This window comes from Aquila chrysaetos, chromosome 10, assembly GCF_900496995.4.
Source record: "Aquila chrysaetos chrysaetos chromosome 10, bAquChr1.4, whole genome shotgun sequence".
In the NCBI taxonomy this organism is placed as follows: Eukaryota; Metazoa; Chordata; class Aves; order Accipitriformes; family Accipitridae; genus Aquila; species Aquila chrysaetos.
In genome coordinates this window covers 2071718-2097898 of record NC_044013.1, presented here as the reverse complement: position 1 = coordinate 2097898, position 26181 = coordinate 2071718, and the positions used below count along the sequence as shown (strand labels likewise).

The 26181-nt window shown below is 44.3% G+C and overlaps 1 protein-coding gene and 1 long non-coding RNA gene across 8 annotated transcripts; both read left to right on the top strand.

The window, feature by feature from the left end:
* Positions 1 to 10536: 10536 nt before the first annotated feature.
* On the top strand, positions 10537 to 11419 carry LOC115346963. The gene is made up of 2 exons (XR_005933477.1): positions 10537 to 10629; positions 10914 to 11419. It is a non-coding gene; the product is annotated as an uncharacterized LOC115346963 (long non-coding RNA).
* Positions 11420 to 12096: 677 nt separating this feature from the next.
* On the top strand, positions 12097 to 25964 carry CCNL1 (cyclin L1). 7 transcript variants are annotated; one of them, XM_030027702.2, is made up of 11 exons: positions 12097 to 12545; positions 12772 to 12846; positions 13099 to 13208; positions 19541 to 19661; positions 20063 to 20127; positions 21469 to 21568; positions 21712 to 21816; positions 22086 to 22227; positions 23795 to 23906; positions 24055 to 24153; positions 25172 to 25964. In XM_030027702.2, the coding sequence occupies exons 1-11, from the start codon at positions 12225 to 12227 to the stop codon at positions 25518 to 25520; spliced, it is 1599 nt and encodes a 532-aa protein (XP_029883562.1). In that variant the 5' UTR covers positions 12097 to 12224; the 3' UTR covers positions 25521 to 25964. The 7 variants fall into 7 exon arrangements, 3 of the variants coding, with proteins under 3 accessions (XP_029883562.1, XP_040982925.1, XP_029883563.1); XR_005933474.1 differs by lacking the exons at positions 24055 to 24153; positions 25172 to 25964 and adding an exon at positions 23186 to 23281 and having other exon boundaries at positions 23795 to 23855; XR_003925322.2 differs by lacking the exons at positions 24055 to 24153; positions 25172 to 25964 and adding an exon at positions 23038 to 23281 and having other exon boundaries at positions 23795 to 23855.
* Positions 25965 to 26181: the final 217 nt, after the last annotated feature.

Genomic DNA, 26181 nt, shown 5'->3' with positions numbered 1-26181 from the left:
AATCAAAATTAACACATTTTGAATCTGACATAATCCATTATTAGTACAGTCCTATTTGCAACTAATGCAGGATAAATGTGGAATTTCCATTCTAAAGATCCCTGAGCTTCCCACCCTCTCCATATAGCTGGCTCAGTGCCTTCTGCCACCCTCCCCTGCTTAGGTGGAGGATTAGTACTGCAGGATCCACTGCAGTAACTTCTGTACAAACGTCTATCAAAGCTACTGGAGACAAGCATAAGATGAGTGTTATTTTGATTTTTTTTCAGTTCAATTCACTTCAAAATCTAGTTTTACCTAAGGTCAAACACAACTGTGCCTAAGTTTTGGTTGGTTTTGTAGTAAAGTGCTGCCTCCTGCTGGGTAGAAGGCCCTATAATAAAGCATTTCTTCAGTAATTTACTGTTAAGTTCACCTGAAGTCTAGGAAAGGGCTTTGCAGAGATTGCTCCCTTGGCAATGAAATAGGATATCCGTTTTGCGAAGTGCCTAGCACAGAAGAAACTGAACTACCTGTGGACACAAGGGCTGCATAAGAAAATAGCCTGATATTTCAAGGCAGTGTATTTATCCCTCTGAACACAGAGGGATGCTGTCAGTGGGCCACCTACACAGGGGTACAGAGCCAGGCTGCTGCTTTTCTGCCTTACCCTCGTTATAACAAAGAGCTATGGTTCGGGCCAAACCTCTTTGCTTGTGCCCAGTTTGATGCAAGTGGAAAGGTGAATCCCTTGGGGAAGGAATGGGGAATATTAACTTTTCCTGCCGTAGCGCTCAATGTCGAGCTGCTGCTGAGGTGGTCGTTGGAGAAGGTACGAGATGTGCTTAGGAGCAAGTGCAGGGTCCTCCCCACTCCCCCACCCTTCTCTAGCCTTTCTGGCCCGGTGATGCCATGTATGTCCGCCTTAGCGAGCACGTAACGCTTGTAATGGGGAGCGGGCGCTGAGAACTGATGTTCTCGGTACACCTGCTGAGGGGGGTACTTCAGACCCGCTCTAGGCAGTCCGGTGGGCTGAACTCTCCCTACCGTGACACTGGGCGCCCGGACTTCTGTCTCTGGTGCAGCTCCATCCGAGAGGAACGAAGATGAAAACGGAGCCTGTCCCGCTCACCTTCTCTAGCGGTGGATCCCAGAGGGGCACCCAACCCTCCTCGGGGCGCGTGAGTGCTGGCGAGCGAGCACTGTGGGGGAAGAAAGGACACGCGGGGCTCTCGGGGGGGGTCAGGGCTGGGAGGATGCTTGATAGCAGCTGTGAATGAGTTGCAAAGAAGAAGGGGGCCTGGGACTTGCCTGTATGTTCAGGGCTTTTTGCTGGCAAGCCGCAGGGTGCCGCATCCCAGCTGGCGGTGCCCGACCACCCCCTTCCCACACTCGCTACGGGTGCTTCAGGGACCGGCGCTGGGCTGCAGTCCCCTTGGAGAGTGTCAGTTCCAGGCTGGCACTGAGGCCTCACCGCGCTCTCCTGCACAGCAATCCTTGCAACACCTGCAGAATATCTGCTGCTGCATCAGAACATGCCTGTACTTAAAACAACAACAAAAAACATAGGAAGGGGTTTACTCACTTGTATTTGATACCCATGTATTATTATTACATATGCTTGCCAAAACCTGGTTTTTTTATTAACTTAGGGAAATACTAGCAAATTATATTGTCAGTCTTTCCAGAAACTAGACAATGCTTAGAGCATCTTTAAGAATCTCCTAGTTCAGGCTGTGATCTGTTCCAAAAATAAGTGACAGAATTATTCAATTATCTTGAGTAAAAGGAGAATTATATTAAACAAAAGCCTTGCTCTATTATATGGCACTGTACAGTATGGGGGAACTTTGCTTATAATGGTAGAAATCCCTATTTATGTCAATCATTGAACAAGATGTGTCCACCTACACCCATAAATGACCTGCTAACGTGAATTTTCAAGTCTTCCCTTGTTTCTAACTAACTGGCACTGAAAATATTCTGGGATGTTGGTATCCCAGTCTACACTTACATGCCAGTACACCCTGGCAATGTACACCCTGCGTACATTTATATGCCAGTTTTCTCTCAGCGCTATGGGGACAGAGAGCTTATTGATGACAGCTATAATTAATTATTTCAAATTACCAGTTTCTTTTATTTGCAAATGACTTGTAGTCTATCAGTGGCAATATCTGTGTGTATTTAATATTGCTGTTGGTTATATCAGTAAGGAAAATCTTGCCCGTATATTATCCATTTAATTTCCTCTCCCTTTGTTAGTGAGGCTCTTGGTATCTCAGCATTCCTTCTCCGTCTGTCCTGCTGTGCCTGACCTGGGATGGCACAAAGATAACTGTCCTAACACTTTTCTGCAAAATCCCATTAACCCACTAGATGGCAAACAACCACTTACAAAAGCCCATGGATACAGTTGTCTTATATAAACAAAGCCACCTCAAATTCACCACTGGTAAATAGCTAGAGGAATTAAATTTCTGCTTATAATTGACCTCACAGAGTATAGTGAAGCTTGTCCAATAACCACTAGCAAGATATATTACTAAAATCTCTTTCACATTCTTGGATCGTGAGCTACAATATGAGCTTTCACATAGCTCAGATCACAAGCTCCAATGACTGGCGGCATATTTAGCATCATCTCCTTCTGCCAGGAGTGCTAAAGGTGTCTTTCTAATAAGTTTCTACTTTATCCAGTGAGCTACTTTTGGTAATGTGATATATAAACTCTAAGAGGCTGTGCTATTTTTCTAAGCTGCCCCACTATGCCCATAAGGACAGAATTTCATGCTTTACTGCAATCAGTGGGAAACTTGCCACTGACTCAGAGCTCAGTAGAGATTTCTCTTAGATGCTGCAGGAGAAATAATGTCCCTGACAGAGCAGCAGAGATGAAGAGGCAAGGACCTGATGGACCTGGTCTTTCTGCTTTGAATCATTCTCTGGGAAAGAAAAAATAGAATAAAAGAGCTCTTGAGGTTAACAAGACACTTGAAAAAGCTTTAAAGGCAGAAAAAGCTTGTGAAACCATGAAAAAATGCTTGTACAGCTCGCAGGCTGTTACAGCAATTCCTACAGTGAAAGAAGGCAGCCAGCTGACACATTTAACTCTGCCCCAGTGCTACCACCTCTCTACTCTATGCCCTCCTCTGTTCGCCAACTGCTATTTTCATACTTGGATGCTAGTGGTAATAACAACTTGTTCAATATTAAAAGCAGCTTTTTATAATACACGGACAAAGGGCTCCTCCTCAGGCTAACAGAGCAGTGGAAGTTCTTGCTGCAAAAAAAAAAAAGAGCCGCAGAGCAGGAGAGGGTGTGCAGCCCCTCGGGTAACCCTCGCAGCCCTTTCAGAGAAGTTCTGAACAGCCCAAGAGCCCTTTCTGGTAACTCCTGCGTGACCCGATAGCGCTGCTGTCGTTAACCTTGCCTTACACTCATTTTGTGCTGATCCACAGTTCAGTAATTACAAATATGCAAATGGATGAAGCAGTGAAAGATTTGCCTGATATTTACATGAGATTTAAGCATTTCTGTACTGACTGTATCTTTGTCTGTAGGGGAAACACCTGGTGAAACTGCTGGCTGATTGCAGCTCGATGTTTTCTACGCTGTGCAGCTGCTCCTGCAGTCTATCAGATAATGTTTCAGGAGATGGTTGCCCCCCCCCCCCCCCCCCCCCCCCCCCAGCAGGATGTGGTCCTGCGGCCTCGGCGCGCTCGCTGCCGTGGCACGGAGCTTCTCTCGGGCTCGCAAACATGTTCCACAACCTCACCGTGCCCGAGGAGCCCGGCCGGGCTGACGGCAATGCTGCAGTCAGGCTGGGAAAGTCACCTTTACCTCCTGCTGCAGAGCAAGGTGGATGTCGGACTGAAGCATCTTGCTGTGGCTGGACCAGGGCTGCTAACGCAATCTGGATGGGCAGAAGCCACCTGAGCCTATACAGCATGCCTCCGTTAGGCAGTTCCTGGGTAAAGTCATTCAATCTTAAACAGATTTTGCTAGGCAGCGCTCGCTTGGGCTTGGTCTGCTAGTTAGACTGCTGTTTGCATGGCGCAGGATGAGGACAGCACGTGTGATGCTGGGGTTTGCAGACTGCAAGCGTCACAGCTACTAGAAATAAAACCAGACCTTGCAGCAGCAGCAGCACATGGTGGCTTGTATGTACCGACATGCACTCCCTGGGCTGCACGTGCATCGTCCTGCTCCACGAGAGCAGGGTAAGCCCTCAACAAACAAGCCAGCTTCATCTTTCTTTTTCTGTCCTTTAAAGCTGCAGACTCATGATGCAGCCCCTAAAAATAATTTAGGCCTCTCCTCATAGTGACAAATATCCTCCTGCATGAACCAGAGCTAAATCTGTCTCTGATGCATGCCCTTCAGGACACAGCCTGTTCTTTTCCATCCTGTTGGTGCTTGCTTCTGTTCGTGCTTTGGGCTAGCGGCTCTGCTGTGACTTACTCCAGGTTAACACCTTGAGCCTACACCTCCTTGTTCACACGCCTACAGCTACCAGCCTGCTCAGCTGTGACATATTTGCGAGAACCACATCTGCACACAAGGAGAGTCGGCACCGGAGGACAGCACACGAAGGACAAACTCAGGCACGTTCCCAGTTCAGGTCTTTCACCGTCACGATGATGCAGGGTGCAAGAGCCTCTCACTGAAGCAAGGGGCTGTGCTGAGAGTTTGGAGAATCTGTCCCGTGCTCGATGTCACGCTCTCCCATTTGCTGTTTTCCCAGTTTTCTTACCTCCAGGTGGAAATACGATCAGACCCACGGTAACTTCCCCGGGATGGATCTGAAGCAGATGTTTGTATAGGCACGCATGCAGAGCTTATCACTTCTTTAAAGTGCATGGTGACCAGCCGGTGGGGATAACATCAAGCCTGGTTGTGCATTTCCCCCCATTCCCAAAGCTGGCTGGCGGCATTGCTGACCTTCCAGGGATGGGTTGCCATGAAGGATGGGGAGAGCATAGCTCACTGCCTGCTCCTGTGGTGTCAGCTCTGCCTGGAGCAGCTGACTGTAAGCTGCAGCACACCTCAGGGACATGAAAGAGCCTGTTATTTCATGTAAAACCCTTCCATGTTTTGGGGTATTACCTAATAGTGCGAAGTCAGAGCTGAGATATAGGAGAAAATGCCTGCTTCTCAGCACCCCTTGCCAGCAGAGACATCATCTTATCACTGTTGCACATTTTGGGTCATTATCTACACCAGGGCAAAGCAATCGTTACACCCTCTCAGATCTGCCTGCCTGAATTTTACATGATTCCAGATGTTCACGACCACGTGACGTCCATGCCGTAGACACACATGACCCACAGAAGCCCAGGATCTGCCTCCTGCTTATGGGAACAGCAACCTTGACCCAGAGGAGGAAGGACTGGCCTGTCCTTTTGGTGATGGTACTGCTGCTGCCTGCCCTCTTCTCAGAAGCTGCCTACCGCAGTTCAAAGGCCGGCACATTAACCTCAAGTGTCGGCTGTAGCTGGACACATTTATTACTTTCTATTTCTCAAACCAGTTTAGTCAAGGCACATAAGTTGTGTGCAGATGAAACGGGCTCTTGCTGATCTGCATCTGAATATGACTTTGCTGCCGTATCGCTGTCTGACCATGATAAGGTCTGATAAATCAAATTCCATATGCTTTTTCTTGAATACCAATGTGTCTCCATGAGAAAAACAGGTTTGAGTTTTAAATATGCTGCAAAACAGGTCTGAACTAAAATTACTTTAAGCATGATGTTCAATTTGCAAATGCATCAAACTACTGTTTGAGCTGGTGAACATGAGTCTGTAGGAAAAGCTTACCGATTTTAATAGACAGTGAGCATTCTTTATTTACTTATTTTCCAAATGCCTTATACTACTTTGACAGCAGGCTAAGCAATTGGTGTGTATTGTGATGGGAAACCTGAAGCCCTGAATCCATAGACTCAAAAAAACCGAGACACACGCAGGCTTCAATTAGCATCCAAATTCCGCACAGCCTGCACTAGAGTCTTCTGAAAAATCTATAAAACACTTCTACAGAAACACAGCTTTACTGAGAAAACAAAAGGCAACAAATATTGTATCTTGAGTACGAGGTTTGAGGAACACAAATATTCCAGTTCAGCAGCATATTTTTGCATTTTAGATGACAGCATCCTTGGGAAAAAAAAAAAGGAGGTGGGGGTTGTTTTCACATGGGAACAATGTTTCAATCTTTTCTTGATAAAAGACCAGTCAACAGCAGTAGCTTCACTGGAGTAAGCAAGAAATGAGTAATGCCAGGAGGAATGCCACTGAAACCAACAGAGGGAAAGATTTAGGGAGTGGAAGGTAAAGAATCAGTTAACGCGAAACAGAAAAACACTCATATAAAAGGCTGTATTCATAATTACACTTCTGGTTTCACACCAAGTTATTCATGGTAAAAATTGCAGGATGTAACTTACACTACTGAATTCTTCTTTTCTCTTTCAAAACCAGTGAGTAAAAGTTTAGAGAAATCACCCTCTGGGAATGATTTCAAATAATCTTTGTTGTTCCTCTAGGCTGTTAATTAAGAGTCCAAAATTGGAGTCTCTAAATCTTTTATAGAAGTACCTAATTCCTCTTCAAGTCATAATTTGACAGAGTGAAACACTGTTTCTCCAGCCTGAGTAAATTTCACTGCCAAGACTTTTGGTGCCAAACTCTTATATCAACGCAAACCCAGTATTTGACCCACACTGGAAGTATACTTGCAATAAGAAGTCCAATTAGAGCTGATAACACACATTCTTATCACTGAGATGGCAGATAATGCTAGATTCTCGGTTAATTTATCAGATTCAACATGAAGAATTTAAGTCAATCTCCTAAATGATTTGATAAAAAATCAACTTTCTAAAATCTCCAAAGTAAAAAATTAGTTGAATTCAATGAGTAAATTGATCTAACAATAGTCTCTGTTCTCTTAGTCTAGTCTATTTGATATGACAGCAGAAACTTTCAGATATCAGCTCATGTCAGAATAATTTACTGCCTAACTCCCTATCACATTGTTTTCTTACATACTGCCATCTATCATTGTTTAAGGAAATTAGATTCTTCTGTCATCACAGATTCTTATTTTTCCAAACAAACCCTTTCTACTCTGTTAAGGTAATTGCGCATTGCAATTTGCAGTTCTTTGCTAAGAACCTGTTCTTGTATTATCTTTTGTGAAACATTTGCTGACAAACCTGTAAAATCCTCAGGGGATATTAGGCCCTGAGGCGGTCTAATTACCTACTAGGAGAGAGGTTTTAGGGTATCCTAAAACTCCCTTCCCACGAGGCTCGCTTGGAAGCTGGTGCTACTTTCTTTTTAGCTCAGCCATCCTCTGCCAATTCAGATTATCGCTCAGCTTTGGAGTCTGCAACTGCAATCGGAAGCCTGGGAGAACGAAACAGCATTGCCGGATGACGCAGAAACGCACAAAGGTACAGATGCAGGACAGACACCGCAGATTGGGAAGACGCGATACGCTGCTATATCCCAGTCCCAAGTGCATTCACGTGCTCGGGCGAGCTGGGGGATCGCTCCCTCCCAGGGGGGCAGCCCCGGTGGGGCTGGTGCTCCGACGGTGCCTCCCGGCAGCCCGGCGCTGGTCGCTGTGCGAGCCTTAGCAGCTGCAGGTGCTGCGGAAGGTGAGGAAGAACGATTATGAAAGGCTGGAGGCGACGCGGCCTTGATGCCAAATCTACACGGACACCAACGTTGCAAATGTTGTAGGTGATTGTAGGCTGTTATGTGTGAACATATGACACCAAACACACGTATTTTAGTATCTATTTTAATGCCAGTAGCTATCTGCATACAATCGATTTAAAGAGTGAGCTTCCATGAACTGTACAGTTCCAGGCCAAAGGGCACAAAAGAATTTGGCTCGTTAATGCACTCACATTCATGACTCAACCAGCAATTATTGATTGCCATTGTTTTCCAGCAGTGTACTGTGTCCTGGCAACAAAGCATGAACTTATTAAGCTGCTTCGTTAACAGGCTTAAGTTGTACTGTGCGCATCTGGGTACACTTCTACAGCAAGGGGACCACTCCTGGGCACCACCTCCCGTCAACTGTGTTGCAAAATAAAACATTAATGTAACTCCATGTTTACCAGTTTGGAGACATCACGTACCAGCTCACCGGCTACTGTAGGCTGTTTGCGCTCTTTATTTTTAAACATGCTACAGCAAAACTTTCTGGCATAGCTAAGACTTCCAATTGCGTAACAGCTGAGGGGACAACGCGTTGCTCAACTTTGAATTCAAAAATATATACATGAAAAACATCAAGAATTGGTAAGAACAGTACGGGCAGGTTAAGCCACCTAAGGAAAGCAAAATACACTTCTCTTCAGGTTTTTAAAACATTAAAGTGTAACCTGGAAAACTGGAGCAAATTAAAACCAATATATGATGGGCGTGTGCCTGGAATAAAAAAAAGGTGGGCAAATTCCACTGCAATGAGTGACACCTGCTGCTTGCATGACTCCTGTTTTTTCCTTCTTTTCAGCCTGTTTGGCATACATTGCTAACTGCTACGAAAACGGAAAGAGCTGTTTGCCTTTTGCAAATACCATGGAACCCGGTATTTTCACCTTCAGAATAATTTGAGGGGTAGAGAACTGAGCCAACCATGGCAATTTTTTCCCAGCTCCCCCTTCTATTGCTATTTCTTTAATCTTCAGTACATTCAATGGACTGTAAATTGCTTTTGTCACTGCCGAGATGCTTAGCGCTAGCGTCGTGGGTTCACCAGCCTTTTCTTGGCTGTGTTAATGCAACACAGAAGACCATTGCAGGTTTCTAAAAGGCCGCTGATGTTCCGGCTTGGTGGCGGGATTTTTTTAATCTATGTAAAATTGTTTTTAAAATCTCAGTGACTGAACAGTACATGGCTAAAGGGAGGGAGCTTGCGAAAGGACCAGGAAAATAGGGTCCTTCCAACTAACTAGGATCCCTGCTGAGTCATGAACCTGCAAGTACAGCACCTCCCAATTAAATGCACTATTTCTCCAAAAAAGCACTATTTCAGTGATAGTTACAGACTGGCTCTCAAACCTCAAACTATAAATGGAAAGGAAGGCTAAAAAGCAAATATTGTGTACTGTGGACTTGGTCATCTTTCTAAAAGACTTGCTTGTAAAACTATGAAAGTTTGACTAATCATTGTAACTGTGACACAAAATAAGGTGCTGCACCCAGCTACTCCACACCCTGTGCTGGCTGCACTGCGGAAGAGCAGACCAGGCCACGTGCACCGCAGCCCCCTTCAGCAAAGCCATTCCTGTGAAAGCCTGGCAGACTAGGCTTCTGCACTGATTTTTCTTGCCCCGATTAAAAATCTTGGATTTGTATCTCTCCACAAATGCTTTTATTTTAGGCTCTCTTAGCACAACAAACCTTGGCAGCAGTGAGCTACCCTGACCCTTTGCACAATTAATTATTATACTGCAACCTGGCCTGGTTCCATGGGGGTTAGGCAACCTCACGTCCTGCCAGCCCTCTGCTCTGATCAGGTTTGCTCATTCTCGACGACCACCAGAAAAAAATAATAAATCCTTCCCGGGCCCTCTGCAGCACTGCAACCTTACCCTCCCTGCAGAGCTCTCGGCCTGTCCCACAAGGTCAAAACTGCACTGAAGAGCCCATCTGACTTGACAGGTGTCCTACGTGCATGCACGAAATTATCGTGACTAGCTGATGGCGAGCACGTCCCTTCTAGATCCTGTAGGCCTGGGCTTTCCTCTTTAAGACACCCCCCGTGGCAGCACAGTCACGGTCTCTTTTCTTGATTTGCTGTTTGGCAAGTTGCTGCTGGATTACGGATCAGGCCCGTCAACTATCAGTCACGCTGGCTGACGAGAAACGGGTTACAACGCATTGCTGCGGGGACTGGGCCCTTCTAGGCTGTGAGAGCATGAGTCGAAACCAGCAGACGGTGCCCAGGCAGAGCAGGAGAGCTCAGAGGGACCCCTGAGCAGAGCTGGTCCCTGCTCCAGACAAGGCCCGCGCCGGCCGGCCCACCCTCATCTCCTTCTCCAGACAGGGGCCCTGTGGAGGCGGCGACAGCGCCGGGCTGCCGGCAGGAACCGGCTCCGGATCTCCACAGGACCCGCTCCCCCCGGCTCCCTCCTTGCCCGCCGGGGCGATACCGGCCGGCTTCGCCCGCCCACGGAGCCAAACCCGCGGCTGAGGGGACACCCGAGGACGCGGCCGGGGTGAGGAGACGGCACCCAGCTCCCCCCCACAACATGGCGGACGGGGACCGAGAGAGCGCTCTGCCACTCAGGCCGAGCGAGCCAATCGGATTCCGAAGCTGTCGGCCGGGGCGGGATTTGCCGTTCACGGCGGCGGGGAGTTAGTCCCGGCTAGGGCGCACGGCCGCGGAGGGATATCGCTTAGCGGGGCGTGGTGCGGCCGTTCCGAGAAGTGATGTCAAGCGGCGGGAATTTCCCGCTCGCCGCGTCCCGCCGTGGATTGCGACAGCCGGGCGGGCCGCGGCCGGTCGCTGTGGGGTCTCCGCCATGTTCGGGCGTGCGTGGACCTTGTCTCCTCTTCCCCGGGTCTGCGCTGAGGTGATGGCGGCCGCCTCAGGGGCCGGAGGGCGAACGGCCGTCGCAGGGTAGGCACCGCCTTGACCGAACACCGGGGCCGCCTCGCCGTTCTCCTCAGCGAGGGCGGGGCGGTTAGGGCACCTTCGGGCTGTCGCTCCCGAGTGTCGGGTCCCGCAGAGGGACGGCTTCCAGCCACTCGTTCCCTCAGGAACGGGGACAGCCGGTGCCCGAGAGGGAGGACGGCCGAGCCCGAGCAAGGCCGTGATCGCTTTTCTTGCAAACGTGCCGTATTTGTGCAGTTTGCAGGATTGTAACCAAAATACCCGTGTTTTGTCAGAATAATCTGTTTCAGGCGGCGCCTGAGGTTGCAGTGGAAACACTTACTACGGTAACAATGTCCTAGCTTACTGAAAAAGGACCGTTTCCAGCTCTCAAACACGCTCTTACTCAAAATAAACATAGGTCATCAGAAATCAGCCGAGCAACCATGCACCCTTACATGAAAAGCAACCTGAGAAGTGGTAGCTTGTAAAAATAACGAATTTCTAGCAAATAAAACTCGGGAACGGTGAGCGTAGGTCATGGCCCAAGCAGCCCCTAATCCTGTGCATTGCGACGGGCTGGTTACACAGTGAGCAGCTAAATGAGGGAAAAGTCTCCAGAATTGGTTCTGTGGGGCCAAGGATCCGGATGTTCTCGGGGAATGCGGGACAAACGTGGGGCGACGGGGAGGGCGGCGGGTGGCTGTTCCGTGCGGGACTGTTTCCCCAACACTTAACGCTGTGCATTTACGTACAATGGCTTAAACCGCAGTAGCTGCTTTAAGCTTTTTTTTTTTTTCCTTCCTTAAGAAATGAACTTTTTGCTAGAGTATGCTTCCTGTCTGGACATACACAGCCCACCTTCTGTCAGTGTTACACCACGGCCATCCTGTTTATTTTCTTACCCAATTTTATGGATTTTTTTTTTTTTCCTGCGTGACACAGCAAGCACCAAAAGCCCCACCCGCAGCTCCAAACCAGTTAACCTATACGGTTTTTAAAACACGGTTTAACCAGCGCGATTTCTTTTCCCTCTGCTGCTGTGGAAGTGCAGCGAGTTATTTTTCACTGTTTAAAACCTTTTGCAGTGGAAAAAGCTGTAAAAAAAAAAAAAAAAAAAGTGAATCGCGCGAGCCGCCCCCCTCCCTCCCCAGCTCACACCCGGGGCGGCTGCGGTGGAGCCGTTTCCTCCCCACGGGAGGGCCCCCACGCGTGTCCTCATTTCCTCCCTCGCTTGCCAAAGGGGATCTTCGCCCCCCGGGACCTTTCACCGACGACCGGGCGCGCTTCCCCTCCCGGGGGCGAGCTTCCCCTCCCGGGGGCAACCCCCGCCTCTTTCTCCCGCCGAAGGTCCCCAGCGATGCGGGCGGGAGCGGGCTCGGCCACCGCGTCGTTCGCGTTGTAACGGAGCGGGGCAGCGCCGGCCGGTTCCCGTTCCCGGTTCCCGGGTTCCGCCGGGCCAAGCGGCGATCGTGGGCGACCGGGGCAGGGCGGGGCGGGGCCGGGCGGACTTTTTTTTCCCGGCGTGCCGCGCGCGCAGGCGCCGCTGTGTGCTGCGTCACAGCGCCGGGCCGCGCTAGTCTGTGCGTGGCCGGCTGCGGGTGAGGACGAGCTCCGCCATCATGGCTTCCTCCGCCACACACCCGGCCCCCCCCTCCACCGCCGCCGCCGCTGCTGCTGCCGCCGCTGCTGCCGCCTCCGTCTCCTCCTCCTCCTCCGCTACCGCCGCCGCCCCGCCGGCTCCCGCCGCCCCGGGTATCCTTATCGGTGACCGGCTGTACTCGGAGGTATCGCTCACCATCGACCACTCGCTCATCCCCGAGGAGCGCCTCTCGCCTACTCCCTCCATGCAGGACGGCCTGGACCTGCAGTGCGAGACCGACCTGCGCATCCTGGGCTGCGAGCTCATCCAGGCGGCCGGCATCCTCCTCCGACTGCCGCAGGTGGGTGCGGGCCCCGGCGCCTTCCCGGGGCGGAGGGGAGGAAGGAAGGAGGGCGGGCGGGCGGGCGGTCGCCGCCATTGTGGCGCGGCGGGAAGGGCGTGTGAGGCGGCCGCGCGGGGGGGGGGGGCGACGGCGGCGCCAGCTGGTGCCTGACACAAAATGGCGGCGGCTGGGCCCGGTGACTGACTCCCGCTCCTTCTTTCTCCTCCTCCCTTTGCGTTCATAGGTGGCGATGGCGACGGGGCAGGTGCTGTTTCATCGGTTCTTCTATTCGAAGTCGTTCGTCAAGCACAGCTTCGAGGTGAGCGCGGCACGGCCTCCGGGGAAGTGGCGGGGCGGGGGAGAGAGGGAGGAGAGCGCTAGGCGCTGTTCTGGGCGACCGGTGAATTTGGCCAGACATAAGCCAAACGGGCCGCTCTCTTCGAGCCTTTAGGCCGCGGTTGTTGGTTTGTTTTTTCTGTGGGTTTTTTTTTTTTTTTTTTTTTTACTTATGTAATTGTAGTCTTGGTGGGATTAAAAACCATTTTCTTATGGAAACGGGGCTTCCTTTCAGATTGTTGCTATGGCCTGCATCAATCTCGCATCCAAAATCGAAGAGGCACCTCGTCGTATAAGGGACGTGATCAACGTGTTTCATCATTTGCGTCAGTTAAGAGCAAAAAGGTAAGATAAGCTTCGTTATGAACATAAGCACCTGTTGTTTCTAATGTACACTGCAGTTTTCAATTCACAGTACTTTTCCAGGCTAAGTTCAACGACCTAAAATTGAGAAGGGAGTGCTCTTTGGCTGCTGTGTAGGCAGTACAGTTCAATGCTAACTTCTACTGTTACTTTTGTTTACTTGGTAGACCTGTTTTCGTTACTTGTATAGCTACAAGTCATGAGCATTGGTTCTAGTTGTAGGTCCATGGTTGTAGTTTTAGGACTATTGCTAATTGATTTTTGATGTCTTGTAGTTCTTGAAAGGTAGTCTTAGCTTTGAGTAGCCAATTAGCATGTTGTTGTATATTTTCCAGACTTTTAACCACGTTCAGTAGTCTTAATGCTTTTCTCTTGTTAGTATGTGGCCGTCCAGATGTGGTTATGGTGCTAATAAAGTATCAGCTGACAAAAGATGAAAGCTGAACTTTTCCCAGTGATGACAGTATTACCTTTTAGAAAAAGCAATTTTAGAAAGTATCTGAAAAAAAGTATGGTTTGGCCTACAGTGTTTGCAGCTTTAAGGACGCCGCTTCAACAAGGAATGTGTAATTGAGTCTTGGAAGCTGAAGGCATCTTTAATTGCAAAAAGTGAGACTTGTGTTTTTTCATGGTACCGTGTGCTTGTGTCAATGAAGTTGGAGTGTAAGCTTACCTGATCTGTGTGCAGATCTGGATAATTGTCTGCTGAGTTGTAGAGCTGTTCTCAGTTGCGAGTGCCTAATGCTGCTTTTTTGTGTGTAAAGCGATGTATGTTTTCATGTGTAAAGCAAATTAACTTGACGTATTGGAAGGAACAAGGAATGGTTGAAGGGAAGGAGTTTTCTAAGTTGCTATTAAATGCAAAATTTCTTTAAATCTGTCATGCAGCAGTTTTATAGTCTGTGAGATTGGAGATGCCAGCTGTGATGAAGTAGCTTTACCTTTAGCGGCTGATTGCTTAAAGTGTAAGGTAGTCAGTCCACAGTTAGAAAGGGATTTTGTCTTCAGCTAGATTCTTAAATTCACATTTTCATTTCTCTGCTCTGTATCACCAGGTTACAGCAGGAATTTAAACTTTAGTGTTGTGTAACCTTTTCTGAGAAGTAGAGTAGAAATCTCTTAGGGAAACCAGCTGTTTCTCGGTGTCTTTATCCTGGTTATGCTTCTGTTGAATCTAATAAGACTTTGGCTTTTACTGCCTGGTGCTCATGTTATGGTAGTTAGTTTTAGATAAGAATGATTAGGTGTTACACATTGGAACTTAGCTTTGTTTGTTTGTTTGTTTGTTTTTTAAGTTGTATCCCTGATGGCCCTCAGTTTTGTGAAGTTGTGCCAAATGTGAATTCGGTGGTATTGTTTCTTACCACGGTTATGACAAGGGAATCTGGTTATTGGAATTATTGAAGCCGGTTCAGTGATTCGTAATGTTTTGGCCTTGATCCAGGCAGTGAAGGTTAATTAATCATATGCAATGCTTTTCTTTGCAACGAGAATACAAATTAGTTGTTTCTTTGTGCTGTGCGAAGGATCAGAGAAACTGAACTTAACCTGTGAACTTAAATCTTTCCAGCTAGCCTGTTCCAAATCAGAATGTCACTTGTGCATGTCACATGGTGTCTAAAATGCATCATGTCGAGAGAAATCGTGCACTTCTACCCATTATTTTCTGGAGAAATGGGTATTGTTGCTCTGAGATTCTGAGTGAATCTGCATGAAATTAATCTTAAAAATGCTGAAGTCTGACATTCAGACTTGCCTTTTTTTTTTTTTTAACAAGCAGGATGTAAACGTTTTTCTGTACTTTTTACAAGATTACAATTACATAATCTGTACACGTTATTAACTTCAACTCTTTTTTCCCTTGCAACCGACTATACAGCGACCAGCTACATTTACCAAAGCCTGGGTGATGTGGAGTGGTACATAAAGATGAAGCTGTCGTCATGGCAACAGTGAGTGAAGTATCGAAAATCCCCAAGGAGAAGCCAGTGCTCTGAGAATAGGTCACTGGAATCGGGGGACTAACAGGTTGGCCGCTGGTGAACCATTTGGAAGAACTCCTGTATCTTGTTATAAGCTTTTTTCTTTGCTGTCCAGGTTTTTAGAATACTAGCTTAATCTTTTTTTATCTGAAGCTAACACTTAGGCTGTAGTTAGTTTCTCACACACAACCCAGAACTGAAACAGTCAGTTAGGCTGCTGTACTTTCTTTTCGTCTCTAGTCTAGTACTTCTGTTAACTGAAGCTCTTAACCTACACATGAAGTTTGAGTAGTTTGAGTAGGCTTGCTTTCTTTCTTAAACAGTTTTGGGTTCTCGGTTCCACTTGCTGGCTCTGTATAATTGCAGTTTGAATTCATAGTAAAACATGCCTTCACAAGGATACGGAAATCTTGAATTTGTAACGCTATTTATATAAATTATTATGTAAGCAGTCCCTTATATGTACGTGTTTGCAGAACTGGGAATTGCATTGGAATTTTCTTTTTGTAAGACCTGAGTTACTGCTAGGTGGTATTTCTAATACTGAGAAGTAAGAAAAAGTTAAAAAGTGTTTTGGACAAGCATATTTTCTTTTGGATCTTTCACGAGCATATGTCATGTAGTACTGCATGTAAAAATGTTTGTGTGCATGGAGAAAAGCTCGTATTATGAAAATACTGCTTTTTAAAAAATTGTGTGCTGAAACATCTGTGTTTTGAGCGAAGTGCAACTATTGTTTAACATGTAGAATGTAGTTTGAAGTTGATTTTATTTCTCTTAAATGTGCCTGAAAGTTGCAGAAAGTCCTTATGAGACTGGAACCAAATGTGACTTGTCGTGTAATCTCACAAATGTTGGTTTGAGATGCTCAGTCAGCCGTTCTTTACTGATGTTGCAGCAAACAGGTTCATGCAGTCATGTTGGAAGTGGCCTGTATTAATAATGCACACTACTTAGTGTTCTTCAAACTGTTCCATAAATCTACGGTGCTTGTATTTACAATGTTGGAGACAAATATAGAACTCAGTTTCTTCTCTCTTACTGACTGGCATGAGAGAGATCTGGTCTTTGAAATGAGATGCTGATGTTATGCTGTACTTGTCAGAAGTACTTTTTGCATTATGAACAAAACTACATGGCAGGGCACTCTTCCTCCAAAGTATTAGACACTCCAAAGATGGCAAATTTTAGTATTACATCAAATGAAGCCGTAGCTGTGTTGAGAACTTAGGTTTCATATGTCACAGGGATTTAAAAAAAGGAATTTGTAATTTATTTATTGTTACAAACACATTACAGTGTGTGTTAATCGTTTGGGTTGTTACACAATCACTAAATCCTGATGAAGTTTTGCAACTAAATGTTAGTCGACTTATCAGAATGGGCACTGTGTGCTCCTTGTTCTTAAGTTTAAAGTCTTGCCCGGAGCTCTAGTGCTGATCTGTAAGAACAGATTCAAAGTAAGAATTTGTAATGCTACTTGGCTATATAGGGCTTGAAGCTTATATTTTATATGTAAGCTTATAAATTATTTTTCTCTGGTTTGTTACTTGGACATAAAATGGTTGCTGCTTGGACTGAGAACTAAGTGCAGCAAATGCAGTAGCAAAGTTCCTCTTTTTTTCTTTTCTCAGTAGGAAAGCTAAGAAGTTTTGCAAAGGGAAATCTCTGAAGTTTCCAACTTCTAAATAATTATGCATACCAACACTTGGGAGTTTATGGCAAAAGTACTAAATTGGTAAATCTTAATAGACTGGGGAGCCTGACTTTTGCCAGTAATAAGATGCAGTAAAGTCTTCTGCAGATTTTTTTTTTTGCATAAGTAGGTAAAAGCCTGCATTTGTCTTTCTATTTCTGGAACTACTGTCTGGATAAACTGATGTTTTTCATGGCTTTTAGATCTCTAGAACTTGGGTGTCGTAAGTGACCAGAGTAACGGGGGACGACAGTAAAGCACACTTTCGAGTGTCTTAATTTTGAGTTTCCTATCACTTTGCTGTTGAACATGTACAACCAAAGTATGAACTGTTGTGCTGGTCCCATGGCCCTGTAGAAGGACAGTGAAAACTTAAAATGCAGTAAGGCCCGCAGTCTTTACTGTTGCACTTTGAGCTACCTTGTTGTGTTTTCATAATACTGACTTTCTTACATAGCTTTCAGAGAATGCAGAGGCATGTGGAAGATAGTAATCCTCCAGCAGGTTGTTGGGTGATTCCATGCAGTCATGTTGTCCCGTTGTTGATTTTTTTTTTTTTTTTAGACTGGAAGTCATAGCTGCTCTGTTTCATCCAAGATTTGTCACCTCTGATGAAGTGTTCTGCTAACAAGATAAGCTGAGCCTGGACACCTAAACTTGCTCTGAATGATGCCTTGCAGATCCTGTTAATGCCAGTGATCTCTAGATAAAATTAAGTAAAGCGATATTGGAGGAAATGTTGTTATAAAACCCAGTATAGTTAGTTGAAATCAATTGGAAGTGAATCAGTTTTACTGATTTGAAGAACTTCAGCTTGGTTCTTCCAGTCTCCTACTCCAGAGCATTGTGTTCGGATAGCGTTTGTACTTCTGGAGCGTTCAGATAAAATCATAGCCTGTCTACTGAAGTAGTTACCTTAAAGGAGCTTTAAAAGTTTTTCTTTTCCAGTTAATTTATGGGAAGGAAAAAAAAAAAACCAAACCAAAAAACCCCAAACAAACAAAAACCCCAATATTTGACTCGGTTATATTTAAAATGACTGTCTTTGTAGACTTGCCCTGATGAGTGAGAGTAACACTTGACTAGTGAAGTTACTCTTATGTAGCATGGAAAACACTGCATTTTTATTAGGAGACAGAAGTAGTAAAGCTTGAATTGTAGGTCCTGCCTGGCACCAAGAAGCTGCAATGGTTCATTTCAGACCTCCTGGGAGCTGCTTCTCAGCCCCTTGGGGAGAGCAGGGAGAGCTCACGCTTCAAGTGCATGGTGATACAACATGATGCTTTTATTAGTGAAGTGGATGGCTTGTTGTATCCTTTGACTAATGCTAATAAGCATCCTTCCAGGTGACTGCAGAAGTCTTAGCATAAATTCTGGATTATTGAAGTTGGGAAGCCCTTCAGCTAGCCTTGTAATTAAATTGACCCTTTCTTCCTGGGGTGGGAACATAGGTTTTTGGAGTGTTTTTCTACTGTGAGCTATTGGGGAAGAGAAGTGTGATCCACTTGTGGAACTTGCATGGAATCAAAAAAAGACAAGTTAGTAGTGAAATATTTTGTCTGATAAAACAGAACCTGTATTTTGAATCCACTTTGCATTACTTTTTTCTTTTGAAGGTAACATAAGATAAATTTGTCACCAGTGCTTGGGGTGTACTAGGTTTATAATGTAAACAGACTGATTTATTAGAGTGTAACTAGTTGCAGTAACATTCTTCTGTGTTGGAAAGCATGTGGAATATGTAAGGCGTATTACAAACAGGGAAAAAGCTGGTCTGTCTTGAGGAGGAAGTGGATTAAAAAACACCATGTGGAATGTTGAAAGGTCAAGTCTAAGCATGGACAAAGAAAAGAATATGAAATGGAGTATGACATTTGTGCATGAAGCATACAGCAAGTTACTTGAACTCTCCAAAGCATTTTTTTAAACTTTAAAGTGTTGGATTTGGAAGGAATTAGGACTTGATAGTGGTAGACTTAGGAATCTTTCTCTGTGAAATGAGCTCTTGTTTTGCAAATGCAAACAGCAGAAGTGACATGATACCCACTGATTAGTGGGTGCAGTGTTGAGAATCGCAGGCAGATCTGTCACCATTTCAGAGGTTAAATTCTTTGCTTTACTAGGCTTTTTGTATATCAGAGTAGCAGGGCTGTCTTGTTCTCTGAAGATCTGAATCATCTTGTCTTATAGAGTGCATAGGAAACTGAAATTTGTAGAGCACAAGCTTGCTACTTTAATATCGGTAAAAAAACCTGTTCTAGCTTACTTCTGCTTTGAAGTCCTACCTAGCAAAGGTAGTTGTATCACACTCCTCCCCCACCTCTGTCATGAAGTGTAAAGGTTCTTTGAGATCTTCACTGTAAAGTGGACTTCTGTTCCAGCAGCTGGACCAGCATAGTTTGCATACACAGTAGCAAAAGACTTTTTTTTATCTTAGTCATCTCATCTGTAGCTAGTCAAAAGCAGAAACTAAACTAGTTTATCTAAACTTGGACAGCACAAGATTAATGCTTAAACTTGCTTGCAGGAGTTGAAAACCGGTTTCTGTTGCCATTAGTTGGTTGGAAGGGAAAACAGAGATGCTGCTATTTTTGGATATGCAAAACAGTTTTGATTTTATTTCTTGCAAACTATAGGACTCCAAGCCCCCTGATACTTGATCAGAACTACATAAACACCAAAAATCAAGTAATCAAAGCAGAAAGGAGGGTACTGAAGGAGTTGGGATTTTGTGTTCATGTCAAGCATCCACATAAGGTGAGTTATCAAAGATAATATTATTGTGAATATTATTCCACCTTGATGGCATCATTGTGAGCTGTGGGACAAGAAATACGGGTGTAAAATGACTGATTTCGTCTCTTTATTTCTTAGTAGTTATCATGAATGCTTTTGCCAGAGTGCTTGGGCAAATAGTCATACTGAGTTTGGTAGAAGTTGCTTCCTTGGGAAATGTTAAAGGTGACTGTTTTTGAAAATCATACAAATGTAGTAAAAGAACTGTCTCAACATGATTGGATGATGTGAGCTTACAGTGTATGCTTAAAAAAAGAGGAGACACAATTGTTTTGGAATACTGTTTGATTATACATAGTTACTTCCTTACTGTTATTTTATATGTTAAAACTGAGTCTGTTTTTTTCCCCCTTATTCCTCAGATCATTGTTATGTATTTACAAGTCTTAGAATGTGAACGTAATCAAACCCTGGTACAGACAGCCTGGTAAGTTGTTATTTTCCATTCTTTTCCTAGCCAGGAAAATAGTAGCAGAAATAACAAGCCTGATGATCCATATGCAAAGCAATGAGATGTAAGTTATTACACAAATATATACTTCCAAAATATTTTAGTGCTTGTTTCTGCTTACTATTTTCATGGCTTGATTCCAATATAGTAATGGAGAACTCAATTTAACTTTGTTCTTTTTTCTACTCTTTAATTAAAGGGTAGTCCATGATGGTAAGTCATAGAGCTCTGCCCTCTGCACCTCAGCCCATGACCTGGGGATGGCCTGTTTGGCTGCCCTTCTCTCCAGCCAACCCAGTGCAAGCTCTCATCCGAGATTCACTGAAGTGGTCCATATCCATCGGGCAGCATCTTCTAGTTCTGTCTGGGTGTCGAAAGGATTTGTATATTTGCTTTTAGAAGTAACTGTTAAAAATGTTTCTAAATGTATTTGTTGCCTAACTACTGTATACTGTAGTGTATTTAAAGGACACGTGGGGTAGACTTTCTGCCAACATTTATTTAGTTGACTTAGCATTTGGCTAAACTTGAGTTTAAAAACAAAAAGACAATTACAGTGCATGCAGCATGTTCACTTAGAAGCCATATTGGGCATGGTTTTCTGTAGAGTCAATACTTACTGACTGCTGTTCGTTTCTTTCCTGTAGCTCAGTAACTTAGAAATCGATGGAGGTCTCTGCTGTTTAAATGTATCTCTTGGCATGTATTGCTTGGCAGTGCCACTGTGGTGGAAGAACAGTAGCTTAGTGAAGTGGGAGACCCATTACTAACTTGCAGGTCTTTTTCCAACACTCAGTGAGCAAATTGGACGCTTCTCTTTCTGGATGAAGTTAATGTGACTCGAGGCACACATAGGATTTAAATGCAATGTTTTATGAACTTTAGAGGTTGCATCTAGCCTCTGGAAAATGGTAGGTTACAACTATACCATGCTTTCATGCTTGCATTTGAATTTTAAGCATACTGATTTTTAAATACAAGAACACTGGTGTTTAAAGCAAACAGCTGCACAGATGAAAAGTACTTGTTAGATTGTTAACTCAATGGACACTTCATGGTATAACTTAACGTACCTACCTAGGAAGTAGCCATTACATACTATTACTTGCATTGGGGTTTCAAAACAATGGCAATGGTGCAAACTTTGTTACAGAAGTAACAGATGTAAACATCAAATGCAATAATTTGAAAGAAACCAAGTGTTTAATATAATAACAGAAAAAATAATAAAGTCAATTGAGTCTCCAGTATTGTTATCCTCTAAATAAAATGATGTAAACCTGAGATCCAACTTTTCCTAAAATTTTTTTTTTTTAGGAATTACATGAATGACAGCCTTCGAACAAATGTGTTTGTTCGCTTTCAGCCAGAGACTATAGCATGTGCTTGCATTTATCTTGCTGCTAGAGCTCTGCAGGTGAGTATTCATCTGTCTTTAGTTAGCATTGCCTTTTATTGCTACTAATTTGGTTTCAAGAAAATTAATGGAAATATTTAAAACAAAAGCCTGGTCTGTAATCTCCAGTACTAAGCTCTCAGTGTTTTGTTTTTTCTTTGCAGATTCCACTACCTACCCGCCCTCACTGGTTCTTGCTCTTTGGCACCACAGAAGAGGAGATTCAGGAGATATGCTTAACAACTCTTAAGCTCTATACCAGGAAGAAGGTAACTTCGAGATGTTTGTTCTTCCTTTTCAGTGCAGCTTGAGTTGCCTTATGGTTGTCTAAGTGTGTTTGGGAATGCCTGCATATAAATCTACTAATTGGAAAGGCTCTGCTGTATGGCTTCTCCTCTGAGGGGCATGTGAGAACAAATAATGGAAGTTAGTTACTTTACTGGACAGATTATTAAAAGATAATTAAGTATTTTTCAAAAATGAGATGAAAATATGGATTGCAGTAGTTCAGCTTCTTACCACATTGTTACTTTAACAGCCCAATTATGAATTCCTGGATAAAGAAGTAGAAAAGAGGAAAATGGCACTACAGGAAGCTAAACTGAAGGCAAAAGGTTTAAATCCGGATGGAACTCCAGCACTGTCAACACTGGGTGGCTTTTCTCCTGCATCCAAACCATGTAAGTTGGTTTTCTGAACAGAAACTTGCATAATGCTATTTGATAAGTCTTCTAAATCTGTGTCCCAAGGTGTTTTAAAAAAAAAAAAAAAGTAGGTTTGCTGCTTAAGCTGTTAGACAATTTAGGCTTTCTTACAGAACTGAGAAGCAAGACAAATCTTTCTTTTTTCAAAACACAAATTTTACAGTTTCAATACCTTGAAATAGCAGATTAGAGGGAAACAGGGTGCTTTACTCCATACTTCCACAGATGGGAGAGTGATATATTAGTAATATGCACCCTTAAGATAATTATGTTATGAAAAATGTCTAGACCCAGGAGTTTGCTGTATCTTACTGTGTTGTGAAGAGAGACTCAGGATTTAATCTGTTGGGGAGGGTGTAGCAATAGCCTTCATGGTTCCTTTTGCAGCGGGTATCTCTGGAAATTGCTTTCTCTGCTTTCTTTTTTTTAATGTACTTGTCAACTGTTAACTGTCTTGAACCGGCCAGTAAATCTGTCTGAACTGTAATGATACAAAGAACAGACAGTTTTGTCTTGGTGCTTTTACCTCTTAAAGTGGTATTGATCTGTAACCTACCAACAAAATTTAAAGGCTACCATGAGCGTTGGTCTGGTGGTGGTGGGTAAGGCACAGGCCCTTGTTTGTTACATGGCCGCTTCAGGAACTGAAGAACATATTCTGAGAAAGCAATATTTATAGCAGTTATTCCTCCTTAAGAACAATTCATCTGAGTTTCCACCGGTCTTTGAGCTGGCAAGTGTAAATTTCTCACTAAACAATGAAAGCTTTTTCTTATTTCTGTGAAGTGGGAGCCTAGGTGAGAAGAGTTTGAGTGAAAGCAGGACCTCTGGTGGGGTTTTGGAAGACTTCTTACTAGCTGACAAACTGAGGGAAAGCTTCTGACAGAATTCTGCCTTTCTGTATTTTCACATTAAACCTCTGAACCCTATTGAGTGAGGAAGGTGTGGTCATAATGCAGCACCTCTGCCTTACTGTCAGCAGGCCAGATAAAAATGCGTCGTTCTTGCATAGTAGCCCTTCTGTGAAAAGGTGAGTCCATCTCTGGGCTATATCAGCTGACTGTAGAGACAGGTTGATTCTAAACTAAGTTTTTTGTTATGTATTATATTTGTACCACTAATATAAAAATGAAATCTGTAATTTTGCTGTTGAGTCTTAATTCTTTCTATAGTATTGGAAATTAACTGTCAAGGTAACAATTTAAGTTATGTATTTGTGGACCTTAAGGGCAGCTTTTATTTTGTACCACTTGGGCCCTGGTGGACAAAAGCTCAACTGAGCCTGCCTGCTTGGCTTGAAGGTCACAGTATTCTCCCCCCTGCCGGCAGTTGGCTTTAAACTATGCGTCTCCCCATGAGTATCTCACTGCAGTGTTCTCTTCTAGGAGTGTACTATAAATGGAAAGATGGAATGAAATAGTAGCTATTGAGTTCGTATTTACTTTTTGTGCAAATACTGGTAAAGATGTATAAAGGATACAGTATGTTTATTACAAAGTCTATGAATAAAATACCTAATTTTGAATTTAAATCTAATTCTCAGCTTCCCCAAGAGAAGTAAAAACTGAAGAGAAGACACCAGTATCTCTGAATACCAAAACCATTAAAAAAGAGCCAGAAGAGAGGCAGCAAGCTTCAAAGAGCCCTTACAATGGGTAGGTGAAAATCTCTTCCTGATGAAGAGAAGACTTCTGTAAAAACTGTTTCTTCAACTGAAGTACAGTGAACTACTTCTGAGCTACTTCATGGACGTAACGAGTACCTCAGAAGTGTAACCTTTTTTTTTTCTCCCCCCCTCCCAAGCATGAGAAAAGAAAGCAAGAGAAGTAGAAGCAGCAGAAGTGCTAGTCGATCTAGGTCAAGAACAAAGTCAAGGTCTCGATCTCACACTCCTAGGCGGCAGTAAGTAGTGGATTTTTGTTTGGTTGGTGGGCAGTTGCAGGGAGGGGGGCAGGGTTTTTTGCAAGGGTTGTCTTTTTTTGTCATATTTAGTTCTCTGGGATATTTCAGCAGGGCATTTCACTTCTAAGAACTAGGGCCACTCCAAGTAGCTTGTAGATGCTTAACGCAAGCTTCTAATTGCTGACCAGCAGAAGTGTGAGACTTGGGTCTGGCTTTAGGCTCTCGGTTCTTGGCGTGAAGCAGTTCTGTTGGTAACTGTGCCATTAATAGTTCAAGTTCTAAAAGCTTTGCCATAAAATGGAAGCTTAAAAGTATCCTAACTGTAGATGTACATGATGAGTCTGTGATGGAGTGAGTGTAAGGTAGTCTTACCCTGTTTGATGATCTTCACAAGGTGTCCGTTATAAATGAGAGCAGTCTCTCAGAACTCAGTCCACTTTGAAGGAGTGAGAAGTGCCATAGGAGCCAGTTTCATGTTTTGCAGCTTTCTTACAAATGCGTGGGAGAATGTATCTTCTGTCAGTGCTGCACGATGCACTGTCTGGCTCTTCAGTGCTCTGCCTCTCTTCTGCGACTGGGGAAAAGGGGGAACTGTGCAGGGTGATGCAGTGACACCTGCTGACTTTATTTTTTTAAAGAATCTTCAGGCTGACATCTAAGTTGGAAGCTGCAAACTTGGATCTCAGTGAAGTGTTGCCCTGAGTATTGCTGACTGTCAAATCGTTGAAGGGAAAAAGGCAATAACCATTTTGCAATCTGGCATTGAGGGGAAGATTCCTGACAAGGTGGAACAGTTATGAAAGGCACTGCATTCTGGGTTTGGTTTGGGCTTTTTGTTTTCAAAGCAACTCTACTCAAAGGCATGTTCTGGGACGGTCACTATCATTCATCAGTTACCTCTGTGGGAGAAGCAGTCTGGTTTCTTCCAGTAACTTGGAAGTTCCTAAGCATTGATTTATGTTTTTTTATTCTCTTCTGTGTTGAAAACATGTTTTAATTTTAAACACTTTTCTGTAAGCTACAATAATAGGCGGAGCCTGTCTGGGACGTACAGCTCGAGATCGAGAAGCAGGTCCCGCAGCCACAGTGGCAGCCCTCGCCGACACCACAACCACGGCTCGCCACACCTGAAGACCAAGCATAGTAGGGAAGAGCTGAAGAGTGCAAATAGGCACGGTCATAAAAGGAAAAAGTCTCGTTCACGTTCACAGAGCAAATCCAGGGATCATTCTGATGCTGCCAAGAAGCACAGGCACGAGCGGGGACACCACAGAGACAGGCGCGAGAGATCCCGCTCCTTCGAGAGATCTCACAAGGGCAAACACCACGGTAGCGGCCGGTCAGGACACAGCAGGCACAGACGCTGAGGTTTGCACCTGCACCAGATTCTAGTTAAGCCTGTATATAATACAGTAAATGGGACTCTTTGAGAACAAAGGAACCGATTAGGATTTGATTAATTTAAACCCAGTATCTAATTTTCTAAAACACATAGAAGACTTTTCTTTTGGGAAAGAAACTGTTACCAACTTTTGCACATAATACCTTAGCAGTATCAAATTGGTGGAAAACAACGATCAGGTTAAATTGTATGTATTAGAGTTGTGTATTGTTTATTGATATGAGAACTGGAGAATGGATTTCTGTAAAAAAGCAAAATGTACCTTATTTTTATACAAGTCAATTGCAGACACTTATATTTAAGTATAGTTATTTGTTTAAACGATGGTGGATACTTTCTTACACTGGTTTTAGTCTGCATGTGTTAAAAGATTTTTACAAGAAATAAAATATAAAGCTTTTTTTTTTTACTGCCTGTTGGATGTCAAATACATGGAAACTAAACTTAATTTTCTTAATTGTGTCACTTTGACCATTGCATGTGAATGGGACATTTGGGATATCGATGTGCTTCTATTGCAGATGAAGACTCGGAAAGCTTTAGAAGTTGGTGTCCTTCCTAGGGGAGGCAGCTGGGAAGCCAGGTCCACTGCTGACATGCGTGCAACAGTTGGATAAATGAGCAGG

Bases quoted from the DNA above. Each gene is read 5' to 3' on its own strand.
- CCNL1 (XM_030027702.2), top strand. From the start codon at position 12,225: ATGGCTTCCTCCGCCACACACCCGGCCCCCCCCTCCACCGCCGCCGCC. The intron at 12,546-12,771 runs GTGGGTGCGGGC...TTGCGTTCATAG, and splicing joins TCCTCCTCCGACTGCCGCAG to GTGGCGATGGCGACGGGGCA. The intron at 24,154-25,171 runs GTAAGTAGTGGA...CTTTTCTGTAAG, and splicing joins TCTCACACTCCTAGGCGGCA to CTACAATAATAGGCGGAGCC.